Raw genomic sequence first — 24,955 nt, 5'->3', positions numbered from 1 at the left:
AAAATATTTGAAATAATAAAAACTTGCTTTTTCTATTCACTAGTGTTATTTATTGAACTTGCAAATACCGATTTTTCGAGAACCACTTGTTCCTCTCATCAGTGCTAATAAGTCCTTGTTAGCATTTCGGGAACCACTTGTTCCTTTAATCAGTGCTAATAAGTCCTCGTTCGTATTTCGGGAACCACTTGTCCCCTTCATCAGTGCTAATAAGTCCTTGTTCGCATTTCGGGAACTTATTAGCATTGATGAAGGGGACAAGTGGTTCCCGAACTATCGGTATTAACAACAATAAATAACACTAGCGAATAGAAAAAGCAAGTTTTTATTATTTAAAATAACTTAACCGTTGGAAATACCACGTAATTATACTCAGAATGAGAAATAATAACATAGAAATGTTGATAATCTAAGCAATTACAATGTAACGCAGTTCGTAGATATTGAATTGAATATTGTACCTCACTTTTCGACGTATTTTGAAACAAACCAAAAATAACCACTTTCCACTCCATATTGATTTACAGTGAGCTGCCAAAGGAAATTAAATATAATAATTGTCACATAAATTAACAGATCATTTATGGTGATTTCACAATACTCGGATGGCAAACATAAAACTGAGAATGCAATTCAAATTCCAGCTGAAATTGCTTTTTATTAATTATTCAACAAAGACTTTGTCGTTCTACGTCTAAGTGAAAAGGGGAAAATGCCACATACGTACGAGGAAATGTGCGCGAAAAACACAATTAGCATACGTTAGTGGACTGATTGACGAAAATTAGTTCATTAGAGTTCCTACAAGGCTATTGAATCAATTGTGTGGTAAATGTCTGCAATTAATGAAATTTTCTAGGATCACAGGAAATTTAATTAGTCCCAGACACATCATATGCATGTTTAAAATCGACTTGTCTTTTACACTCTAGACTAGGCAAGAATATTGTCAGGCTCCTACTGAAAGACAATGTGTAGACTGATGGTTAACTGTTTGATAGATAGTGCTACCAATTATCATTAGGGTCAGAATATCAAAAGTGCCGCAACTCTAAGCACTCAAACCTTTGCTAGGCTCATTGTACTATCCCCGGAGATCACTTATCCATCGGCCTCTCGCCGACGGCGTTCGTAGGCTTTCGGGAATCTGAGGACATTCAGAGAAAGCGCAGACTCTTCGCTGAAGAAAACCTTGCCAAGATGTCCCCTTCTTCCTCCTCGCATTGGCCAGACCACCGCTCCTATTTTTTCCATCTGGTAGTTTAAGAGGAAGTGTCCCGTTAAAAGCCCTACTAGGGTTTTCATGTCCCACTTCAACAAACATGCCGCTCTAGTGGCCTCGGGTTCCTTCACAAAGATTTTCGTCTGCTGGTAGAAGTTCAAATTTCTCCATTCGGTTCCGTGAATCTTTGCCATTTTCCCCTTCAGAGTGGACTTGACAGTAGATGGCCGGATACCGACAGCTGGTTGGTTCTGGCCCTACGATTGTATATTAGGAACCTTGACGAGCAAGTCTGTCAAACTCCTCATTACCAGCAATATTTGAGTGCCCTGGCACTTACCTCAGAAATGTTTCGTTCAGTTGGTCAAGTTTCAGCAGCACCTGATGACAACTCCACACCAACTGGCTTGATATGCCGTTGCTGTCTAGTGCTGATAATGCTGCCCGACTGTCGGAACAGATTCGAATGGTATGACCTCTCCAATTTTGTCGCAGACATGCTTGTGTTGTCAATGAAATGGCATATATTTCCGTCTGGACTATGGTCATCATTTTTCCGAGAGGTCGAGCCAGTTTCATACTCGGATTTCCCGAGAACACCCTTGCGCCTGATCCGTTTTCCATGACTGACGTCGGTGAAGATTATTAAGTCTTCAATCCCAAAAGATTCGTGGCCATTTATCGACCATTCTTTTCTTTTGGTGATTACGATGGAATATGTCTTTTCGAAGACGAATTTGGAAACCATACGATATAGCCAGGCATCAGAGCCGTCTGATGTTTGCTAAGAAATTTCCAGATGGACGCATAATCGTATGATCAACCGCCTTTCCACGCGCCAATGCTATCAAGCCTATATGGGTCGTTAGCTATTTTCCGTTTTACCTCCAAATGGATTCGGGGCAAATTTAGAATAGCTTTGAGTGCCACGGCCGACGTACTACTCATTGCTCCAGTAATGACTGAGCCTCTGAATCTGTGTTAGCAAAGTTCAGTCTCGGCCACGAGACGATGCATGCATACATCAAAATGGGTTTTCTTATGGATGTATACATCCAATGAATCCACAATCCAATCTGCAGGATTTTTGGTATTATTCCTGGATATGGTGCCTCCACCTTAACTTGGAGTTGAAATGTACTCCTAAATATTTAACTGTTTGTATCAGCTGGATTTCCGCCCCGGCTAAGCTGGGTAGCGTGTAGCTGCTTCATCTGAGGTTCCTAGTGAACAGAACTAGTTCAGTCCAACATTCCCCGTGAGTCCATTGTGAATTCACCAATTGTGGATTTCATGCTGAGTTGCATTCAAGCGGTCACATACTGTGCCCGCAAACTTGCCGATAATTATTATGGGTAGGTCATCCTCAAATGCTTGTGCAAAGACCTTTGTTCCCTCCAGGAGCAATAGCAAGGTGTTCAATATCGGGAGCCATAACAGAGGAGAGAGAAGCACTCCCTGTGGACAACCACTAAGACCCTGCCTCAATAGACTTCTGTCCGACCAATATGTGGAGAATCCAATTGATTAACAGCGGATCGATTCCATGCTGTCTTGCCGCTTTGGATAACCTTCGACCTTTGTTGTTTGAGGGGCGTCATCACCGATGTTAGCTGGTGGTCGCTGTCGCTGAATTTAAAATTTAGAACCCCAGATATCACAGAGCTAGCTCCCAGATAGATGAACATCAGCAATTGGCGAAACCTATTGTCCATGCCCATACTTTCAATGACCCTGGATATCATTGAATGTGGTATGGTGTCGAAGGCTTTCCTGAGGTCAATGAAGACCACGGCGAAGGGTTTGCCTTTCTTCGTTCTGGTCCTCAGAAAATTCCTCAAACACAACGTGTTAACCCAGCAGCCATCGAGGTGGATGAAGCCCGTCTACAACTCATTTGTGGGAATTTCGGCCCAGCGCGTAGCCTGAATCCTGAATAATCGGGTGACATGTGAACCGATAGTAATTGGCTTCTGGTTGCTTATATTACCCAGATTCTCATCCTCGGGATCGGAACTGGAGGATCCTTTTTGTCAAGATCACCATCCCTCCTCCCCAATTTTCTTGGATTAGCAGGGTTATCAGTGGGAATAATCTTAATATCGTAGTGCCGATTTCGTTAGGCTCGGGTGAAGATGACTTTGTTCTTGCAAGAGAATCGACTATTTTGAAATGCCACTTCATCTAGGTTGAGATAATGCGTGGAACAATTTCATGACGTAATTCATCATTGGCTGATAGGCTGATCCGAGATATTTAAATCTTTCAATTCGGGCCAGGCTACTGCCACTGAGATGCCTGGAAAACATCAAAGATACATACTCTAAGATAGTTCTCAGAAAATCGTTTTGACATACACCCTCCCCGTCAACGTCTGCGAGGAGAAGCCCCAGGAACTTTAGGTGGCATAACACAATGAAGTACACCCAGCGGAAGGGTAAAGACTAAGGAAACAAGTGCCGCTCAAAAGATAGCACACTCCGAATTTATTTATTTATTTAACGTATAATAAATAGAGTACCAAAGCCGTGTTGCTCTTTCATTATGTGATGGCCAAAGTGGGCGGAAAACCAGTCGCTGACATATCTATCCAAGATTTTGGAACAGAAGGAGAGGAGGTAATTGGGACGGTAATTCTCGGCAAGCGTACGATTGCCATTTTTGTGAACGGGGATGATGAGAGCCTCTTTCCAGAAGCCGGAAAAATTATTCCCTTCGCAGTTTTTGTTAAAAATCAGGTGTAAGGAAAGGAAGATGAACTGACCAGCAGCGCGGGAGGGCAGAGAAGGAAGGAGAGGGAATATAGACTGAGCAAAAGTAACGGCAGAATAAATCACAAGATAGTTGGGGGGAGGAAGCTGAGGAACCAGAGAATTTAATGGAAGGAGGGGATAGCTGGGCAGGACAGCAGGGGTTGCGAATATGGAAGCAGAAAGGTTTGAGGTTTCCGCGCTTTAATGACTCTTTAACACTGGTTAGATATTCATTTCTGGACTTAGTATTGAGGATTTGGTCGGGGAACGCAGAGTTTTGAAAGAAACTAAGTGAGCATAGGTTCTAGAAGACAGGGAGGGAGGAAAGACCAAGAGAGCATAGAAAGATTAAAGTCGCTACAGAGGATGAAAGCAAGCGAGGGGAACAAAGCTGTTAGGACTTATGATAATTTGTGAAAAAAATCCTCGTACAAAGAAGGGGGGCTGAGGCAGGGATAATATACACAGGATATGATAAAGGGGCATTTGTTTGGCGAAATGACTCGTATGGTGACAGAATCATAGATGGAGGAGGACAATATGATTTCGGCGCGGAGAGGACACTTAACAGCTATTAGGACACCTCCGCCGGTTGTCTTGTCAAGCGCAGCACAGTCTCTGTCACAACGACAGACAGAGTAACCTTCGAGGAGCCCGAAATCTAAAAACCTGTCATCCAATCAGGTTTCAGAAAGGCAGACAGTTGCAAATCCGACAGTTTGGTCCTTAGACCCTGTACATTTTGATAAAACAGTGTAAAATTGTCAGAAGCATCTAAGTTGGGCGAGGCAGGCGGGCGGATCCGAAATTTTCACGAAGCTTAGTCCTTATAATTGATCATCACTTTTGTATAATTGTTGTTGAACGGATCAATTTCTGTGTATTAAGGATAAAATCTTATCTGGGTAGGGTAGAGCGTAAATGGTGTACACCATATTCTGTAGTTTAGTTACTATGTTCAGAAGAATATGGTAGGTTTCATAAAAAGAATAAAAAAATAACGAATTTAAATTCTATTTGAATATCCGTAGATAACAATGATTACAATGATCAAGTACTTCCTCTCCAGCTTAGTTGTTATATCATTTCCCTGCAAAGGACGAATACAATGAGGGGACAAATCTAGGCTGCACGTGTGCGGTATCTTTTCATTCATAATTGAGCAATTCATTTAAATGCACATTCAAATGATCATCTCAACGGACGACTACAGGAAGTAGGCGTTTCAAGTATCCTTTCCCAGGAATAGAACTTCCTTGCCATTTCAATGACGTCCTTACACTCGAAAAGAAACGATAGATTCGTTTTTCAAACAAATCCATATCCTACTTTCCCATACAGGTAAGAATGAGTCGAAAAAAAATCTTTATCTAAAGAAATTTTTCTGCCTCCTTTATTATTGCAATTTCAATTTAACAACATCTAAATCTTAATTAAGGCCACGTGTTTTTGTATATTATTTTTCTAGAATTCTTTCGAGACACTAAATTAATTAGACAAGCAAATTGAATTCATGCTGGGTAGTAAACAAGGATTCCTTCAAATGTCCGTACTTATCTTCAGATCATCTAAGATATTCCATTTGAAATTGTGAAGAATGTAAACAGATTTGCAGATGAACATTTTTGCGATCTGGATAATACAACAAAATCTTAGATACTGAATATCGCTAAATCGGTTTGTAAACATTACGATCGTAATGGCGAGTAATAAAGATCAAAAGAAAGTTAGATATCTTTTCCTTCTTGTTGGCTCAGATATTTCTTTCTTTACGAGTATTTTTACATTTGAGGAGTTTTTAATGTGGTTTCCGTCGGTCTCTATCTGTGGACGTTCCAGGAGCCTAAGGAGCAATGATGGATTCCGTTTTTACAGCTGAATATCGAATTTTTAAATTATGTTCTGTTTTTGTTGTCGGTTTTTTTCTTTGTTTTTATTTTATTTTGTAAGCTTTTTGTAGTATATTTAAAAATAGCAAAGTTTCAGCCCCTCCTGTGCCAGCAATTTCGAACAGAGTGACAAGTATATTTGTTTTTTTCCCCGAAAGCACTACGTTTGCAAGAATTTATGTTAATCCTGCCTCTTGGGAATCCCAAATTTGTAAACAATTTTTTTCAACAATTTTTCAAATATTGAACAGGCAACTGCGGCGGAATGATAATATGCGAAAAGTTGATCGACACAGGTTTATTGATCTTTCAATTTTGATTGCTGATTTTCTGCTATTTTTAATGTTTATGAATGGTTACGGCGGGCCTGGAGCCGGCGCGTTCTGTTGAATGTTATTGAATTTTAGAGACAAGTACGCAGATATTTTTGTTGTTTTTCAATAGATAGGATAAATAAAACTATAAACGTGCGACCGGTAAAATAACAGGATGCGCAATCAAGCGGATATTTAGTGGCCATAGTACGAAGAATCTTGTCAATTTAATATTGTGATATGAAGTTTTTATTTAGATTGTAATGGCGAGGTAATGTGGTGGGTGAAAACCATTAGGAAAGTTAGAGCCACGCGCAATTGCTGCCGTTTTTTGATTACGTAAATCGCCATTTGTCAGCAATTTCCGGCAAGTTTATTTTAAGCGCTACTGTTAAACTTTTCGGTTCTATGTGGTGTCACTCGATTCTCTTGACCTTGGGCAATAGAATTGAAGGAACTTCTAGCAAATTTGAGAAAAAAAGCAAGATAATGTATAATGTTTTATTGATCCAGGTCTACAGTGGCAAAGGATCATCAGAGCTCTCAGGGCAACGCCCCTGATAGTACATCAAGGTCTAAGGGCCTTAATAGTCCTTGTGGTGTCTTCAAGAAACGCTTTCCACACGGTACGCTTCAAGCTAATTTTTCAGATAATGTCACACTTGAGGTGGGACATTGTACTCAGAATCGATATCTAGAACTTGTTGTAATTTGGTCAACTCTTAACACGTCAATGATGACTGCGATCCACACGTTTCGCAAACCCTAATCTGTGAGCCAGAAAATTCGACTGTTTAGGCAAAGCTTTCCTGAATGGAGCGCCGCAACCCTAACGTACCAGTTTAGGGGTAAATACAGGCTGCCATGACCTGTCAGCAACCCAATATGTTTTGCAAGTGGCCTCGCTATTGGAGTTGGATTCGTGCAGGTTACGATTGACATCCAAGCGGATTGCTGCGTTTTCCAGAAAGGTCATCGTGTATTCGACACTGTAAAGGTTTAGATATGTGTCTGTTCTAGCAATAATATTGGCGAAATTGCATCTGTTATAAATTGCGATCTCAGCAGATTCCCTCTCGTTATGTAATGACCACCTTCGTCTCAAATAAAGTGATTATATGGTGGCGATACTTAACACCCCAAATGCACGACGTTGCCCTCTCCCCCAGGCGCAACAATGCGCTCTTTCTAAGCCCGCTTCTCTTGTCGAAGGCTAGGTCGCTGAGGAGTCATAGGCTCTCTCCCTACACCAGATCAGTAGGGCTGGCAGCAAATTTTTCGCGGACGGCTGTACGGAAGATAAGCACAACGAAAGGTAAAATCTGCATCGTTGTGTCATAATGGCTGCCTTCAGTGTCCGATGCCAACCATCTAGCATTCCATTGGACTACGGATGGTATGTGGTTGGCTGGCGTTCGACTCCAAGGAGTTTTCCAACCTCCAAAACGAGCGTAGATATAAACTGCACTCAGAATTATTGCTTCAAGCCACTGCGAAAACCGATCAATGATCGTGAGGCAATACTTGTAACCGTGCCAGCCTCGCAAAGGGCCTACAATGTCGAGGTATACGGTATGGAAGCGCTTTGTCGACATAGGGATTACTCCTAATGACCTTACACGGTAATGCACTCTCACGTTCAAGAGTTCATGTCCTTCTTTATGAACGGCAAGTAATAATTCCTTCAACTTGCATTTGAAGTTCAACTCATCATCGGTTCAAGTTCAACTGCGTCATCCTTCTGGGCCACATCGATTGTCGAAAATTCAACCGCGGTTGGGATGTTGATCTCTGAGATCTAGGGCGAAGTGTCAGCGACTGAATTGCCTTTGTCAAATACAAATTGAATGTTCGATGTAAACTGGCTGATGAAGGTTAAGTGCCGAAGTTGGCTAGGGGACGGTCTATGGTTGGTGAACAAGATGAACGGTCTCCGTTCAAGGGGAAAATGGAAGTACTTGATGCTCAGATATGTGGCTAGTAATTCACGATCATAGGCTTTGTAATTCCCTTGAGGGAGATTCAACTGTTTTGAGAAGAAATCCGACGCGTTCCAGCTTTGGCGCATGGCTAGAAATGCAACCTGTTGAGGGAATACCAAAAATATAGCGTCTATCAGCCACTGCTTGGCGGTTTCAAACGCTTGAACGCTTCTGGAGACCATATAACCTCCCGCGATGATGTTAGGACCAGACAAGAAGGTGATAAGAAGGGCCTGGTGGTGGCCGGCTTTGGATAGGAAACGACGGTAGTAGCCTAAAGAGGTCATTAGCCGTCTCTTGGAAAGCTTGTGACCGCTTGTACCTTGTAAGCGTCGGGTTGCACGCCGTCAAGGGTGAAGAAATGGCCTAGAACTTTCGTCTGATGTTGAAGGAACTTGCATTTTTCAACGTTAAGAACTAAGCTATTGCCAAGGAGACGTTGGAAACACTCGGATTTGATGGAAGAGGCGATCAGAACACCACTCAAGTAAATGGTGGGCTTAAAATGAAATCTTAAGAATCTTCCTGGTCCAAGTAGTTTTATAATGCACCAATGTATGAATGGCAAGCATAGTCTGGTTGCGAATGCAAGAGAATGAAGCCCAAAATGTATTGACTGTGACTTCAAGGATGGGCCGTAGATTGAGCAAGTGCGGTTCCGAATGCAACAAAAGCCTTTTCGGGCGGAAAATAAAATAAGACCCTAGCACATTTTTCTGTTCCGTGCACTTCGGTGGATGCAATACGTTGGGAACATTTCTCATCTGAGAAGGAACTGGCATACAAATAAGGAAGAGGGCAGGCTGGCGAAAGTAAGGAATTCTCATGAAGATTTGAGTAGTCCGAAATAGTGTTCTAGTTAAGGAATGGTGAGAAATATTACTCATCACATTAGCCAACAGAAGGCCCAAAAGCTCTTTTAATAGTGAATTATCTGGCGTTCAGCCAACATGTAATAGGGCTGAACGTAGAACCTAGAGATCACCAAGTAGGACTGACCAGAAAGTGGAGTAGCCTAGCCTGGAGTGGAGTGCCTAAAAAAAGTCCGCAAACACCTAAAATTACACAGCCAAGGAAGAGGGATTCTCTTTAATGATTCTGTCTAGATTCCGACATGAAGCCATCTGGTCGTATCTTCAGAGCTGTAATTTTGTGATTCAAAGCGCAGACATCCGTACGAAGCCGAATATTTTTCTGAAAATTATTCTCTGAGGAAGACAAGCGGAGCGATCTAGAGATACTCGCATTAACGAGGGAAGAACTACAGGAGATTTGCAGGAAGATGAGTGATCGAAAACTATAATTCTTTAAGGAAAGAAGCTACTTGACTTCATCATTTCGGTTGGTCTCATGACTGCGAAAGTAGGGTTGGTCCCAAAGTTCATGATGCCAAAGAGATGCGAAGCAATTGACCTACGTTCAAAGGTGCTAAAGTTGCTTAGCGACTGATGGTCTCATTATCAGACGACAGTTACTTGAAACAGGCGAAGAGACTGCTGAAGAAAGCTATAGATTGGCGAAATTTATTGAGCTTCTTGCCAGTAAGGAACAATAGTCCATACAAATAAATGCCCGTTTGGTGATAAAAATACAATTGGAAACCCTGTACTGCATACTTTAGATCCCGGAACTGAGAACTGCAAAGTCTCAAAAAGTCGACCATACGTTTTCTGAATAGCGCTTGTAAAAGCAACAAGAATGAAGGTTGACAAACTACAAGAACCTCCAGTGTGAATATAAGAGATTGTAAACAATAGGTGGACCCTGATAAAGCTTGTGACATGGATGGTACACCCGTGTGCTATCTATAATCAAAGCAATGAGGTCTTTGTTCCATTTGTAGAAAGTTTACATTCTGGAAATATCTGAATGCATTGGTGGGAAGATGTAATTTATCAGACACTACCTGACCCCTACCCTGAGAGCAGTATGACCGAAAGTTGTTGCTAGTTATTGATTGCTTCTTTAGACCAGATTCAAGGGAGCCGAAGTAGCAATAATTTTGTTTTTGACTTGAACGAGTCTTGAAATCACATCCACTTGACCAATGGGCTGGACCAATTGGGGAGAAACTGTCTCGCATCTTTTTTGCTCAAGCTAGCCAGCGTTGAATGGTCTGGACCAAATCGTTAGCCATCAATTTGAAAAATTGAAAAGTTGCTGGATGGAAACGATCTTTGTTACTTCCGAACCAGTCAACCTCGTGATGAGTTAATATGAGCGCCGATAACGATGACGACTTATGATTTGGCAAACGATTCAGAATAGTTTGCAAATGAGCTGGCACTTCTGATCGCCTTTCAATATAAGGGTGGCAGGCGTTTCCGGAAACCTTAATTGAGACCATGACCATGCGGAACAGAGTGGCACGTAACACTGAATGTATTCTTAAGGGGAAAAGGAGAGCGATGAAAAGGAGAGATGCCAGGGTAGCTGAGCCTCCCTAAACAACGGAGTTGCGCTTCTACACGGAATAGACCTGAGCTGAGGTAATGTATCAAACGGTCTTGGTTGGGAGTCCCACACGCACCAGGGGGTGCTTTAGCTGGTAGTCTGTCTGAAACAGGAGTCCAGCACTTGCTGCGGATTTCACCCAAACAAAATTAAAGGTATATGATGTAGAGAGACAGTTTCTCCCCAATTGGTCCGGCCCGGCATCAAGACGACTTCAATCGTAAATAAAACAGTCTTCTGCTAAGAGGGGTACTGACCTATAGATTGCTGACTTACACAGTATCACTGTCCGTGAGAAACATTCCCGCAACTATGAAAATTCGAGGTTTACAGGGGAGCCAAGTGTTTAAAACTGTTTCATCTATTTCTTTATTAAACAGAGTATAAAGGACGCACTGATTGATGATGAGTTGACAGTTATACCCAGTTAACAATTATTGTGTTAGTCTTCAGCCGAATGGGGTAACCATTTTTGGATCCAGTGACGACAATAAATCATTTTTATGATAATACATTTTGTGATTACGTCAATGTTCCACTGTGACAGCGATGTGAATATTGCGAGCCTACGTTTTCAAAATTGATACGAGCTCTGTAACGGCGCAGGTTCAACTGTGAGATTTCATATTGAAGACAGAAACAATTGGTTCCCGAAATAAATCTTTCGCGATTCATACTCAAACTTCAAAGTGTGAATTTTTGAGATAGTTTCAAGTAGCACATGGAGAGTGACCTCCAATGTCAGTCGAAGCCTTCTTCAACAACTGCCTGCGACGTATCATTGGAGTAAGCTAGCCTGATGCTATTGCAAAGGAAGAACTTAGTCGGCACACAGATTTGCAACTCGTACACAAAGTGATTGGAAGGCGGAACTGGCAGTAGATAGATCACACATTAAGGAGTAGCGACAATTGCATTGCTGGTTATGTCAAGAGCACTTAGCGCAGAAAAATAGAGGAGTGCTGTGGTGTTGTCCTAGAGGAGCTGAAGCGCATTCTAGGTAACCACGAGCGACGCTGCGTAGGTGTGGTGACGCTCTATACCACATCAAGGGGTAAATGGCAAGCATATGTTGTGTTCTCAAAAAATAAATGAAAATTGGCAAAGGATTTCGTGTTAAATAAGCGATGTTTTCATGATAAGGAGCGTGTGTATGCATTGTTAAGGATTTGTGTGCATATGATGCTAAATTGTTTGGCCTCATCTTTGTATTAAAAGATAGTTTATGCCAACGAAAAAGTCTTTCTTAAATACTGTGGAAACACAACATCAAAACACTCTACATACCTTCATCGCATCACTGCTCCTTATCGCATCCTTTTTGCTAAATTCCATTGAAAACTGCTTCAGGTATTATCGAACATCGTCAGAGAGAACAAAGACGATTGAATCGATTCAAATACTTTAATATGTCAACTTATCTTCAATAGATACAAAGTAGAAATAAATAGCTTAAAATTTAACAATAGTACGATTATGTACAACGTCTTAATTGGTAAGATTCAGGAATAAATATCCTATGCGCCTCCAATCCTTTTGAACTAGGATATATATCAAGATATAATACGATCTTCATTTCAGATCAGGAACGATATTAGTCAAAATTTTAGATACAACAGTCGAGATGGGTCTTAACGTAGAAAATTCGTTGGGAAGTTCATCGTTAAACAATTGGCTTGAAAGCATATAATCTTTGAGATCCCTAGAGACATACAAGGATAACCAGTTAGGAATCGATCAAAAAAATCAAAGATCCTTTCAAAGTACTTACACATAACACATCCAAATTTCTGATCATGGCTGCTCCAAGTCCTCGACGAGCTGTACTAGGTTTGGCTTCAACAAAATCAGTCTTGTTAGTTGGTGTGGAAGCTCCTTCTTTCATAATATCCTCCAGCGTCAAACTGTCTGGATTACTTATAGATCGACGCAATACCGATGCACGTTTGGCCCGAAGTGAGCTTCGCAGAAACTGCCCAAAAACTCCGGTCATTGAACGTTGATCCCGGGGTGGAGTAATTTTGAAGGTTGGCACAATTGGTGGGTGAAGTTCAAAGGAGGAATCCGGCGAGATGTTTCGACTAGTTAGTTGAGAGGATGTTGAGATTCCATCATCTTCTGTATCTGAATTGGCTTCAAAGTGACGATAGCCGTTACGTTGGAAGTGTTTCGATCGTTGGGGAAGTGGGGAGGAGTTACGGCTATTGTTGCAGGAGGACGACTTTAAGTGTTTGATAGTTTTCGTTGCGGAGGATATGAAGTTGAGGAGACGGGCTGCTCTGCAGTGCTTCTCGTCGCTGGATCTTTTTTTCGCAGAAAGTCGTTTACGAAGATCCTCCTCCGTGATTTGGTATGGTTGTCTGAAGTTTTCAGGAGTCTTTGGTTCAACAATGGCTTGATTATGGACCTCAGTTGAATCTGTATCATCCGCATCGAAATATTCTTGGTCGGTTGATTCAAAGTCTGAATCTGAATCAATGTATTCCACGTAGACATTTTGATCCGGGACTTTTAGGTCGTTGCCTGAGTTCAAGTATGTTAAGGCCTTCCTGCGCGCTTCGAATTCCTTGACAAACTTTGTTAGCTCCTCGCGATCTAATTCTGTGATGCATTTACTACGCTTCCTTCGGGGATGCTCGAGAGTTTTCACTTCTAAACTTGTGTCAAATGTGCCGGAATCATTGGCATTGGCCAAGGATTGAACAAATCTTTCCACCATTGTTGCAAGCGGTTTTGAGTCACTTTGAGGGTAATTCTGTTTTGAAGGGCTAGGATAACTGTGTCGATTGATTAGCACTTTATGAAGTTTCACTGCACTTTCTAATTCGTTCATTCTTAGGATTGAATTTGAAATGTTTTTTGGTTTAGAGTCCATTGATAAAGCTAGGACGAAGGATTCGCGATCGATGCTCTAAGCCACTGATATACTTTCTGGATCCTTGGTAACTTTGAGTAAACTTCACAGAAAAAAATTAAAAATTATTCAACTATTCAGTGGTATATGGAAAATTGTGTTTGGAAATTTTCTTCTTGAACTGCGATCCTTGCAATTACTTTTTCGCGATCTTGTACGATCAATGTTGAAAGCTCAACTGAGTTGCACAATTTTATACCGATTGGTAAGGAACCTGGTTTGCTAGTGGAAGAAAATTTCACTACACACATACACCACTCAATAGATACACCGTAGCTATGATCGTGACGGAGGAAGACACTTTTCTTGAATGGATACACCTCAATAGATATATAGATACCTCAGAGATTCGGCAATAGATTATTTATTCATTGTTCGTAGCTTACATTTACGGAGGGATATCATGCGAGGTATGTACCCATTCGCAAATTGTATGGTAAATAAACGGATCATATGTATTCAAATCGCGATCTGGTTATTATATGTATATTACAATCGATATGTTCTACTCTGAACTTTAGATACTTTGCACTATACAACCAAGATCTCTGAGATGTGCGTGAGTATTCTTCTTACAATCTATTTACCATGGAGGAAAACAAAAGTTTATTTCGGTTGGAAGAATATACATATGAATATGAATGCGCAGAGATTGCGCAATTGAATTCACTTAGACTTTTCTCTTAAGATCAGGGACGAGCACTCGACAAAGTCCATATCTTTTTGAACCGGAATGGGAAAGAGAATGTATCTATTCTTAGACCACTTTAATCAAGAACTTTTCCAGATGCAGGTGATTACACCCGTGGGAGCAATAATTAGGGAGCCAAACGTAAAAATAGTTATTTTAATACTTGGAAAATTTAGGGGAATCCGCCGGTAGTGTCAGTGTGATATGGCACTCATTTTCCGATCATTGATTTCAATGAAAACTATCTGAAAAGGAATTTGGAGCGAAGTGGGCGAGATTTACGTATATGAAAACAACTGTTGTTCGTTGGAAATACTTAGCAAGTTTGGGGTTTTTTGAGAACCATTCGTAAACCGGAATTTACGTCGAAGACAAATGGGAAAACGCGGTTGGTCTTTGGCGCCATGAAAATGCATTTTCATTATAATCATAGAGTGCATGAGGGGCTGAATTCTTAGAACATCAATGAGAAATCGTTCCTTTTCGGTTGAGTTTAAGAGGAAGGAATGATGATGTTGGTTGAACTGCTAAATGAGAAATGGTGGGGAGAAAAAATATAATGAAAAAAAGCAATAGCTGACACGGGTTGCTTGACAAATACAAATGAGGGGTAGTAAGCTCGTCCCCGCAGGCGGAAAGGAAAGGAAGGTATGAAGAGAGAAGCACCAGATCTTTTTATCTCGAACCTATTGGGAAAATCTGGGCGATCACTTTCCTTAAAAAGTGATGATGCTTCTAATGGGAGTATTTTGATATCATCATCGTCAAACTTGAATTGTCAGCGGCACTTGCGGCGAGGAGGGGATAAAGAGAATACGCAGAGGAAGTGGCGGCTATCTTCCGTTGAAAGGTTATGGCGCCTCGAAAAGGAGTTATTTTCGTATGGTTAGTACGCTTATTGGTAGAACAATCATCGTTGCGTTGTGCGAGAAGGCACAGAGGAGACCTCCTTCTAAGGATGGGGCTGTTAAATAAAACTTCACCATAATTATATCATAATACTCCTCATTTGCGGCGACATAATTCATAGAGAGCGACCGCCGCAATTTGAAAGGGAGGACCTCCCGCTTCTCCCTTAATACCCTTTTCTACCCTTGCGGTGGAATGGAGTTCGAAGTTAAATCCTAGCATTTTGACAGAGAAGTAGCGTCACTTGGTCGCCGCAATCTTCTGACGAGGTTAGGGAGGGTGGGTGGAGCTTCCTCTTTTTTCTACATATACTCCCTGTCACTGTATGAGGTCAAAGTTTCAAACTTTCTCATCATGATATAATAAAAACCCCAATTTGGAAGTCCTTTCTAAAGACCATAAATTTTCCATTCCTTCCGGGTATAGGGTTGAAATTTTAACCTTTCTACATTTCCGATATTTCTTATTCTTTATCCGGAGACCTGAATGGCTGAATCAAAATCTTAGGAATCGAATTCTACAGTGCCAGACAAGGAAGACAAAATCTTTTTCGATTTGTTGGAGGTTGATCTCAACAAACCTTTTTGGTTTGCAGAAATTAAACTGCGACTAACAATGATAGAACAACTAAGAAGGCTAAACGGTCTCTTCCACCCCCAAGCGTTTCTGTATTACCCTCATTCCAACATATACTTTCCACCTCCTCCGAGGATGTAGTCGAAAATTCAACCTTTACCCATTATTGATATGTTTACTCCTTTATCGGGAGACACTTCGCTCCAGATTATTGACCTGAGTGGTCATTTGTTCTTATAGTACTTTTGAGCGTCCATTCATTCAGATCCAGATCCTCTCCAGATCTAACGTCTGTTTTAATTTATTCTTTTGACCAAAATCTTTTCCTTTCTGTGGCACATTCGAGGAAACCTGACGCTAGTGATTCATCCAAGATAGGGTTCTTGAGGGATCGAATCCAACAGTGCTAGAGGAGGACGTCCCAATGTTTTTCAATTTACTGAAGGCGTCCTCAAACCAAAAAATTGCAAAAATTAAACTGCAACTAACAATGATAGGAAAGATAAGCAGACTGAGTTAAGTCGATCTCTCTGACTTCTAAGCTTTTCCGCATTATCCGCGCCAAGTCTACTTTGGTAAAGGCTGAATTTCCAATCCTGATCCTCGGAAGAGGAAGGAGGAGATGAAAAGTCGTGGCGGTCACTTCCCTGTTTGTATGTTTTTTAACATCATTGTGAAGTTTGAATGTTGAACCATATCCATGGAAAGGGAGGGTATGCAGGAGTAAGAGAAAGCTCTTCTATATCTATCCCCGTTGAAGAATCGCCGCTCCCTCTGAAAAGGAGGCTACTTTGATCAAAAAGATATTGTGTTTAATTTTAAACTTCACTCCTGGAGAAAGTCGTTAAAAAATCTAGTGGTCTTCTAAGAACTTTTCACATCTTAAAGGACGATTGATGTCATCATGGCAAATTTTGAATTGGGTAAGGAAAGGAAACTCGAGGTGATTACTCCTTCATAAAAAAATCGCGGCGTCCAAAAAAAAATAAATAGGCTAATTAAGAAGACAATTATCGCCGTCATTTGCGGGAGTTACTACTGGGCCGCCCGCATTTCTTGAGAAGGGATGATCGCCGGGAGTTTCCAAAGGGTTAGGAAGGGGGAACTTTTCTCTTCCTCGCGCACACCTTACTTACCCTCCCCCAAATCAAAATTCACCACGATGTATATAATAAAATCAAAATATCGTCCTACCCCATTCAAGGGACCATATTAAAGGAGGAAACACTGCAATTTGTTAATGGGGTAAGAGAAAAAGCACCTCCTGCTTTTCCTCCATGCTTTTTCTACTCCTAGAAATGAAGTTGGAACTTATGATTAGGGTTCGTTTTGGCCTCAAATAACCCCGGCAATTCTTCAGTGGAGTTAGAGTCGGAAGACCTTTTTCTGCACCGGACCCCCCTCCCCCTCCGAGGAAATGCAAAAAATTCAAAATCCATCAAGATGATGTTAAAAAAATTTCAGTTTGAGGCGCCATAGCGTTTTCAAGGGGTGACTGCCATGGGTTTCCATGGGAATCGTAAAAGTGAACCTTCTCCTTCGGGGATGGTGTTGAAAATTAAACCTACTCTACCGTTTCCCCAATTAGAAGTATATAACCATAGCGCGAAAAGACTTCCTGGTATTGGTGGATAAAACTGCGTCCACACAGCTAATCAGAAGCTTAAAGATCATATGGAAACGGAACATACCAAAGTGGGATGTACCACAGTAAAAGTCCAAATTGAATTGGTAGAAAGGATAGAGTGATTTATTTGGACCGCGAGGAATACTAACGCTCTCTGCACAGGACTGATTCCAGTCAACCTATTGGGGAATGCTGTTCCCACGTGCTCGAGGAGGGCGATCAGACTCGAGTATACAAAGGACACATCTGAAGTGGCTCTTGTATCGTGAGATTGTACTCTCAGTTGGTGTTGGGATACTTTACCAGATGTTCCACTTCTTCGAATCTAAATTGGTTTGGCTAAGCGTCGCAAAAAATGTGTCACGGCACCTTCTTTTTATAGGTTGACCTTAAAGATATACCAACGAAGAAGAAACTGCGGAGAGATATCTCAGACTGGGTCCTTAAGTTCGTGCAGCACAGGACTGCAGCAAAGTGGAATCAAAACACGATTACATCCTTTGGTTTGCAGTGGGTATGATGTCTACAACAGAACTTATATCGGAACAAAAAATGCTCACACTGCGACAGACCATGTTAGCCCCAGCAACAGGCTGGGGCTAACATTTGATGTTTGGACCATCAGAATCGAGCCTATAACGAATGGACGATTAAGCACAAGAGGACCTCCTTAACGAAAGGATGGGTTTTCCTGGGAATTCTCCAAGGTTTACCTGCGGAACCTTAATCTATTAATTCTATCGTAAGGATAGAGAGGCCAACATGACTTACTATACACTATTCGTATAATAAGCCTTACTTTGCTCAAATTGAACCTGTTCTCCTGAATAATTACGACATATGTGAGGTTGGGGAGACCGATGACCATATATTGGGCAGCGTTAGATGCAAATATAAAGAGTCTGGATTTCAGTTTCCTGGATCCATTTTTGGCAATGTAGATCCGAAGCTGTGTTTTTACTTTTATTCCGTTTCGAATTTTTTGCTTGGTTACCACATACCGGCTCACCCTTTAGCAGATCTATCTGAGTAAATCAAAATGAAGAGGATCCCACGGAAATATAAACACGTAAAAATAAATTTTTAAGGATTATGTCGACACTAACTTCTTCTTCTTTGCTCCTTCGGTAGCGTGGGTAGTTCATTTAGACTAAGTTCGCTACTTTTCTCGGGGGCGATTTTGGCTCAGGTGGTGCCAAGGAAAGGAAACTCTTTTTCAAATTGCCACTGTATCGAGTCATCGCTGTTTAAGTCGGACATTGAGTTGGTTCCATCGTTATCAGCGTAGAATTGAAATGATTGGAGACAAAATTAACTGCAGATTAAGGGTAGGTAGACTGCCCTTAGATGTCGCTGATGAATAGTAGCGCTGATACGAACGTCAAACGAGTAGTGTTTGGTCTGACCAGCGACTGGTCGATCCATCCTTGCAAGTATCTCCCCATATGGTGCATGATAACGTAGTGATGTCCCCAATGTAAACTCCGCATTGCCGACCACGTCTCAACCCTGAAGGTTTACTAGTGTCTAGAGGATGTTTGTCCTGCCATATGGTTTTCTCTGCGGCGCCGCCACGCGGTATAATCTTTCCAGGGGAATAGGAACTTTTCAGCTGAATAGAAATCACTTTCACCTTTTTGAACAACATTCTATAATACCATTGGCGTGGTTTTTAAATAACAAGATCCACAAGCAGTGTGGAGACCCCCAGCGTTCTTTCCTAGGAAACTCGGACACTGAGAAACACTACAGCGCCTGCAATCACGAGTTTCTGGCCGGGGGTGGGGGTCTTCATGGGTGATTAATTCACGATCTACAAAAATCACAAGCCTCTTGTCTTCGCAGCATCCTGCTGCTCAGACTAGTGTTCACCTAGCTAGGCGCCAGCTTCACTTAATTTTACAAATCAGATAGTTAATTTCAAGGACGAAGAGATGAGCTCTGACACACTTTGTCGCGTTGCCATCATCTCCATGCTCTCAAGGTTCGATCTAGAATTTTTCGTCCTTGCCTAATCCTTAGGTCGGTAATCATCTTTCTCTTTATCAACAAAACTAATTTCTCCAAATTTAGTGATTTCGCAATTTACACTGCCAGTTCATAGTAAAATATTCATGTATTGAGTTATTTTTACAATTACGTGACCACATGACTAAAAGTACACTCCAAATTCCTGTGACACACTCTTTAAAGATTTTGAGTGGTCATATGAACTTATGAACGATTCCGTCATTAGACAACTCCCAGTGCCCAAATGATTTCTTCAACAATTACGTTTGCTCCTGCCAAAAATAGATATGCACGTGGCTAGCCATGAAACCAAATTCTTGCGCCTGCTAGTCGTCAGCATAATTTCAGGAATCCGGACGTAGAGCTTTTGTAAATTGTTCTAAGTTATTATTTCCCATATCTAACTGTGAAGTGTTTACAATGCTTGATCGGAATTTTATAATTCAGTGTTGTATTAAGAATTTCCTGTTGAAAATTGTTTAACACTCAAAATGATTAAAATGTACTTTAAAAATATGAAATTCTAAGAATTTTTCAGCCCCAAGTCGCGTGGTATTCACCACCGTCATATGACCATTAATCAAACCACAAGACAATGGCGGGGGGTGTGAAAAAAATAGAAATTAACAAATAACGAGCACGTACTCAAGAAACACTTTCACAATTTGTCAAACAAATTTCATTTCTAGTTAAAACAGGAAAACACAATGGTCAAGCAACCGCCATTCTCGGACTTTTCAAAAAAGGAAGCGCTAGGAAGATTATGACCGCTTGGAACTTCCATATATGAAATGGATTAACAGTTTGGAGAGTTGCATGGTCAAGAGCACGTAGTCCCATCAATGACCTAACTAGAAAAAGTTTTGTTTGGTATTCTAGAGTATCCACGTATGCATTGGCGTTAAAGAATAAGAAGAAAACCAAACACACACCCTCGACGCAAACACAATAAATAATCAGCGAATTTAATAATGCAAAAGGAGAAAATATAATGGGACTTGAGCCAAAGGCGATGCAGAAAAAAAAAGATGATATTTAGATTGCTAATTAAAAGATTTATGAAGTATGGTATCTGGTTTTTAGCGTGTGGTAGATTCCAATTGTCTGATATGGTTCCGTGCTAAATAGCGTTGGTTTTTTTGTTTGTTATTGGACATTTTTATTCAGAAGTGATTGACCGAAAACAAGGTATGCTTTGTATGCCCCAGCAGCCTTAATAATAATATGTTTCTTGTCCCATCTTTTATGGAGTATTGGGGATCTTTACAGTCTCTTCTTTCACAATCAATATATCAGGTAGCGTGTCAGACTCTAAGAAATAAATTGGAGAACAATCCTCCACTGTTACAGCGGCTTCTGAGGATCTACAGCATTCAGTGTGAAGGATGACATCCTATTGACAGGTTGGAAGCAAATCAAGGGAATCAAGGATATGTGAAACTCTAGATAAGATTTAACAATTTGAAATACTAAAAGACTGATCGAGGCAAATCTTTTCCGGATTCCTTTGAATATGGACCCCCTGTGGCGTTTGTGCGAGAGCGGCGCTAAACATGGTGTCACTCGACATGTTATCAGTGTTAGATCCATTAGAAGAGCGATAATTGAATGCGATGACAATAGCCCCAGGTTAGCTGACGTGTGGGCCCTCCTGAAGCTATATGTCGCAGAACAGATGAGGAAGAGCGTTAGCTTCTCCGATAACTCTACGGGGCAGCTGAAGCATATTGCCAAGAACGGATAGGGATGGCGCGTAGATGTAGCTATCGCGCTATGCCCTATGTAGAAATTCGTGGTACCTGCATACTATATTTTGGCCTATCAGTCGATTTGCGAGGTAGATTATTAATAGAATGGCCAACCTTCGCTGATGTGCAGTTGGCCCAAGCATATCTAATATCCTTTGGCCTTGAACGTAACACTATCTCCTTCGACAGTATAAGGTTTTATACCTTCAGATTTCACAGGTATAACGTCAATTTCCAGTTGGCCAGAGGGTTTCCGGAACAGCAAGCATTATTCTTTTTATCAGCATCAGCGGCGCCGGGGAGAGAAATTAGCTTCCTTTTATCAACGTAGAAATTTTTTAAGTACAGTCAATTTTTATTGTCACCACCTGTCATTATAGCGTTTACTTAAGTAGCTTTACATCATCTGTTAGCAGTGGCCAAGAAGAGGAGCAATAAAGCTCCATTCTTTTGAACTCCTGAACTCAAATCTAGCTGATGTCCCTTCCCTTCCCCTTCCCTTGTCCGATCAAATACGATAAACTCATTTACTGCTGAAATTTCCAACATTGTAGGCAAGGAGAACGTTACGGCCTACGTCTTTTCACGCCCTTTCATCATCAACACGCACACGTGTTGCAGGCGATCTTTTATTCCGACCCGCTGGAAATATGGGTCTTTCGTTTAAGCAGTTGTCTGATTGTGACACCCAAGTTCTCTCCAAGACCCCCTCTTTTATCGAGGATCAGGTCGTTGGGGAGTCCTAAGTTTTCGCCATATCCCAGATCATCAGGACTGGCAGCAACAGAACAAAAGGCAAGGGCTTCGACCAGCACGACCAACAAGATTTAACTGCTTCGAGAAGAAACTCAACGGCTGCCAGATCTGGTTTATGTTTTTGTGAAGAGCAGTGCCTACTACGATATCTAAGGCATCGACGAACACGAATAAGGCTGCATCCTGTTAAGGGAATGAAAAAAGTTTAGCGTCTGTCAGCTGTTGGGCTCAAATGACGGCTTCTGGAGACCACAACTTGCCGCGTTCATTTAGGGATCTTTTAGTCATCTATGCTTACAGTTTCAGGAGGTGCACAGATTGGATGTGTGTGACGATCATGGTGCCTTTGTTTGTGATGATAATGTTTTTCCTATTCCCAGGGATTTTTTTCATCAGCATGAAGTTCCTCAAGGTAAGACAGTTACGTGTTCGTATGGCTCAAGTGGTTAGATCGCTGGGCTGTCAAAGCGAAAAGTCGGTCAGTGTTCTGCAGTGAACTGTTACGGTCTTCAATGAAGTGCTCTAACACACTTCAAGGTACTGATCCAATATGGATTGTTGTGCCAACGGTAGATATTTGTAACAATCTACCGTAACTGTCTTAATAATAATCGTTGGCACGTTGACAACCATTTGCGCCATTTTACGAAAAAAGGAATATCAACGAAATTTTACTGCATCATGACAATGCGAGACCGCACGCCGCCCCCACCCACCGGATCTAGCCCCGAAGTAAAATCCACGATCCAAATTCCTGCAGAACCCTTTTTATGTCGGATGGTATGCCACCAGATCCTCAAATCCTATAGAACAAAATTTGAAAGCAAATGTACCAAGTGCGTTCAACATCGGTATGAACGGTATTTCGGAGCCTAAGCACTACATAGAAGCAGCCTCTTCATTTTTCTCATATTGTTCGGTTGAGTAGTTCCTGAGAATGGGTCCGTAAAGCAAATGATCACTTTCAACCAACGAGGTTTTATATCGTTGTTTAGCGTCGCTACGATTGTTGGGAATTACAGCGGAAAAGTACCTGACACGCTTCTCAAAAATAGTTTTTGTCAATCGTGCAACAATCAAAAAGCAATGATGGACGAAAATTCCGATGAATTTGAAGAGTGGTTCGCAGATTACGAGAAAGATTGTTCCATTATCCATTAAAGAAATCAAAGGGATTCTCGATTTGCGGCCGTATGGGGACGAACTAATCGTAAAAAAAGTGCGTCGATCACGTCGAGAAACGTATGGGGTCGCGACTACGAAAAATGAAAAAAGAAAATAAAGGTGTTGGTGGAAAGGGCAAGGGGAAGTTGACCTCTTTAGAGCACTGCTCCTCATCAGATGAAAACCCCCAACACTCCAAATTTTTTTGGTGGTAATGACCTTTAATTAAGGATTTTCATGATTCTACAAACCATGGAAGTCATGGGGATCACCTTGGGATCTCACGGTGAAACATACCCCACTCGACTCGACGAAAACTAGATCCTTTGCAATCAATTCCCAAAAAATAGGCACGATTTTTCCACTCAAGTATAGAAGAGGGCGGTCGCCAGACAGGCGATGAATTGGCCGACAAACTGAGCTGCGCTCTATTTTCATTGGATGAAATTTGCCAAAAAATTGGGAACACAAGTGCCACACGAGCTCATTAAAAAAAATAAAGAAAGGTGCCTTCAAATTACCCCTCTTCATCTTGCCCGCCACCAAGCAATCCTTGGACACAAGCTATATTTGTTGTGTCAAATTGTGACGGGAGATGAGAAATTGTGCCTAAACGTCAATATGATGCAAAGAAAAGAATGGATTGCTCCAGGGGAATTGTCAAAAAGGAATTCCATCCAAAGAGGACTATGATTTTCACTTGGTCGGACCAGAATGATAAAATGGATAGGGAGATGATAGGAACAGTGCGGTCAACAAGGAGCTATAAATTACGCAGCTGCACCGCGTAAATGAAATAATTCAACTGAAGGCACGCCAACACTAGACGTCCTGATACGGGTGGTCAAAAACCTATTCCAAAAGCTCGCATGGGAGGTTCTTTACTTTTCAGTTCTTGTGCCTTCTTCCCGCGAATCAAAAATTGAGGCAACAATTTCTTCGACCCAAGATCGGACAATTTCTAGTAGAACGGGATCGATAAGTTGGCCGAAAGATGGGAATAGGTCGTAAGAATTATAAAAGTGTTTTAAAGAAAACTACGAACATATTGAGCAACTCAATACTGAAAAAAATTTTGCACTTCAATAATTAATTTAAATTTTGACTTTTGAAAAAAATCAGATGATATTAATCATTGATTTAAATCATGATTTAAATTAATCAACCTTGACTAATACTATAATGTTTACTAGTAAAGACGACGGCAAGAGCAAGTTGCTCCCGATTGGGATGGATCGGTCGCTGGAAGCAATCAAGATGCATAACTATCAGCAGATGCAGATATGAGTGCATCCGAATGCACGTGGATAAGAAGAAGAAAGATGCGTTTGGAGAAACATTAAATAAAAATTCTACTGGAGTTGTGATCCCGGATGGAATTGCAGCGGAAGGGACAGAAACGGCAAAAAGTAATAAGGAGAGACACCCATAACTTAGTGGGAAGGAGAATCTGGATGATCTTGACATATAAAGGCTCAGGACGAACCATGTCAGCTCCATGTCAGAGGAGCAATGCTGGCCCATGAAAAGAGAGCAAAGGAAAATAAGTCAACATGGAAGAGATACGGACCCCTTCGTGTTTGAAGCATCCAACCACTGACCTTCGGCTAGTTTGACATCCAAATTTACTACAGATTGTCAACATTTGGGATGTCGTACTTTAAAAATACATTGTCTGGGTCTATTTTGAAAATAGTATGCTCTTAACATACAGAAATATGTTTAACCCATTATTTAAGTGCTCCAGGAATAGTTTTAAAAGCATTTATTATTAGTCAGTTGAAAACAATCTACAATAATTTTCGATTTCTAAGGAAATATGGAATAAGGCGCACTTTGGCGTCGTGACAAAATTCCATTGTAGTTTTATTGACGTACTCATAGCAGAAATATGGTATTACTCAACCCCTAGGCTCGCGAAACATTATTTGCGAGAATAAAATTCA

The 24,955-nt window shown here is 41.2% G+C and overlaps 1 protein-coding gene across 4 annotated transcripts in view; it reads right to left on the bottom strand.

The window, feature by feature from the left end:
* Window positions 1-24,955, bottom strand: part of LOC119658718 (regulator of G-protein signaling loco) — a 103,091-nt gene that overhangs the window by 57,036 nt on the left and 21,100 nt on the right. The window contains exon 2 of one of the 4 annotated variants that reach the window (XM_038066341.1): window positions 12,386-13,571. The exons of the other annotated variants lie outside the window; for them this stretch is intronic. Coding sequence (XP_037922269.1) covers window positions 12,386-13,489 — 1,104 coding nt within the window. The 5' untranslated portion in view covers window positions 13,490-13,571. The remainder of the gene's footprint in view (window positions 1-12,385; window positions 13,572-24,955) is intronic. 4 annotated transcript variants of the gene reach the window in all.

The sequence above is a fragment of the Hermetia illucens genome, chromosome 6, assembly GCF_905115235.1.
Source record: "Hermetia illucens chromosome 6, iHerIll2.2.curated.20191125, whole genome shotgun sequence".
Lineage (NCBI taxonomy): Eukaryota > Metazoa > Arthropoda > Insecta > Diptera > Stratiomyidae > Hermetia > Hermetia illucens.
The sequence above is the reverse complement of the archived record's forward strand: the minus strand, read 5'-3'. Positions and strand labels throughout refer to the sequence as shown.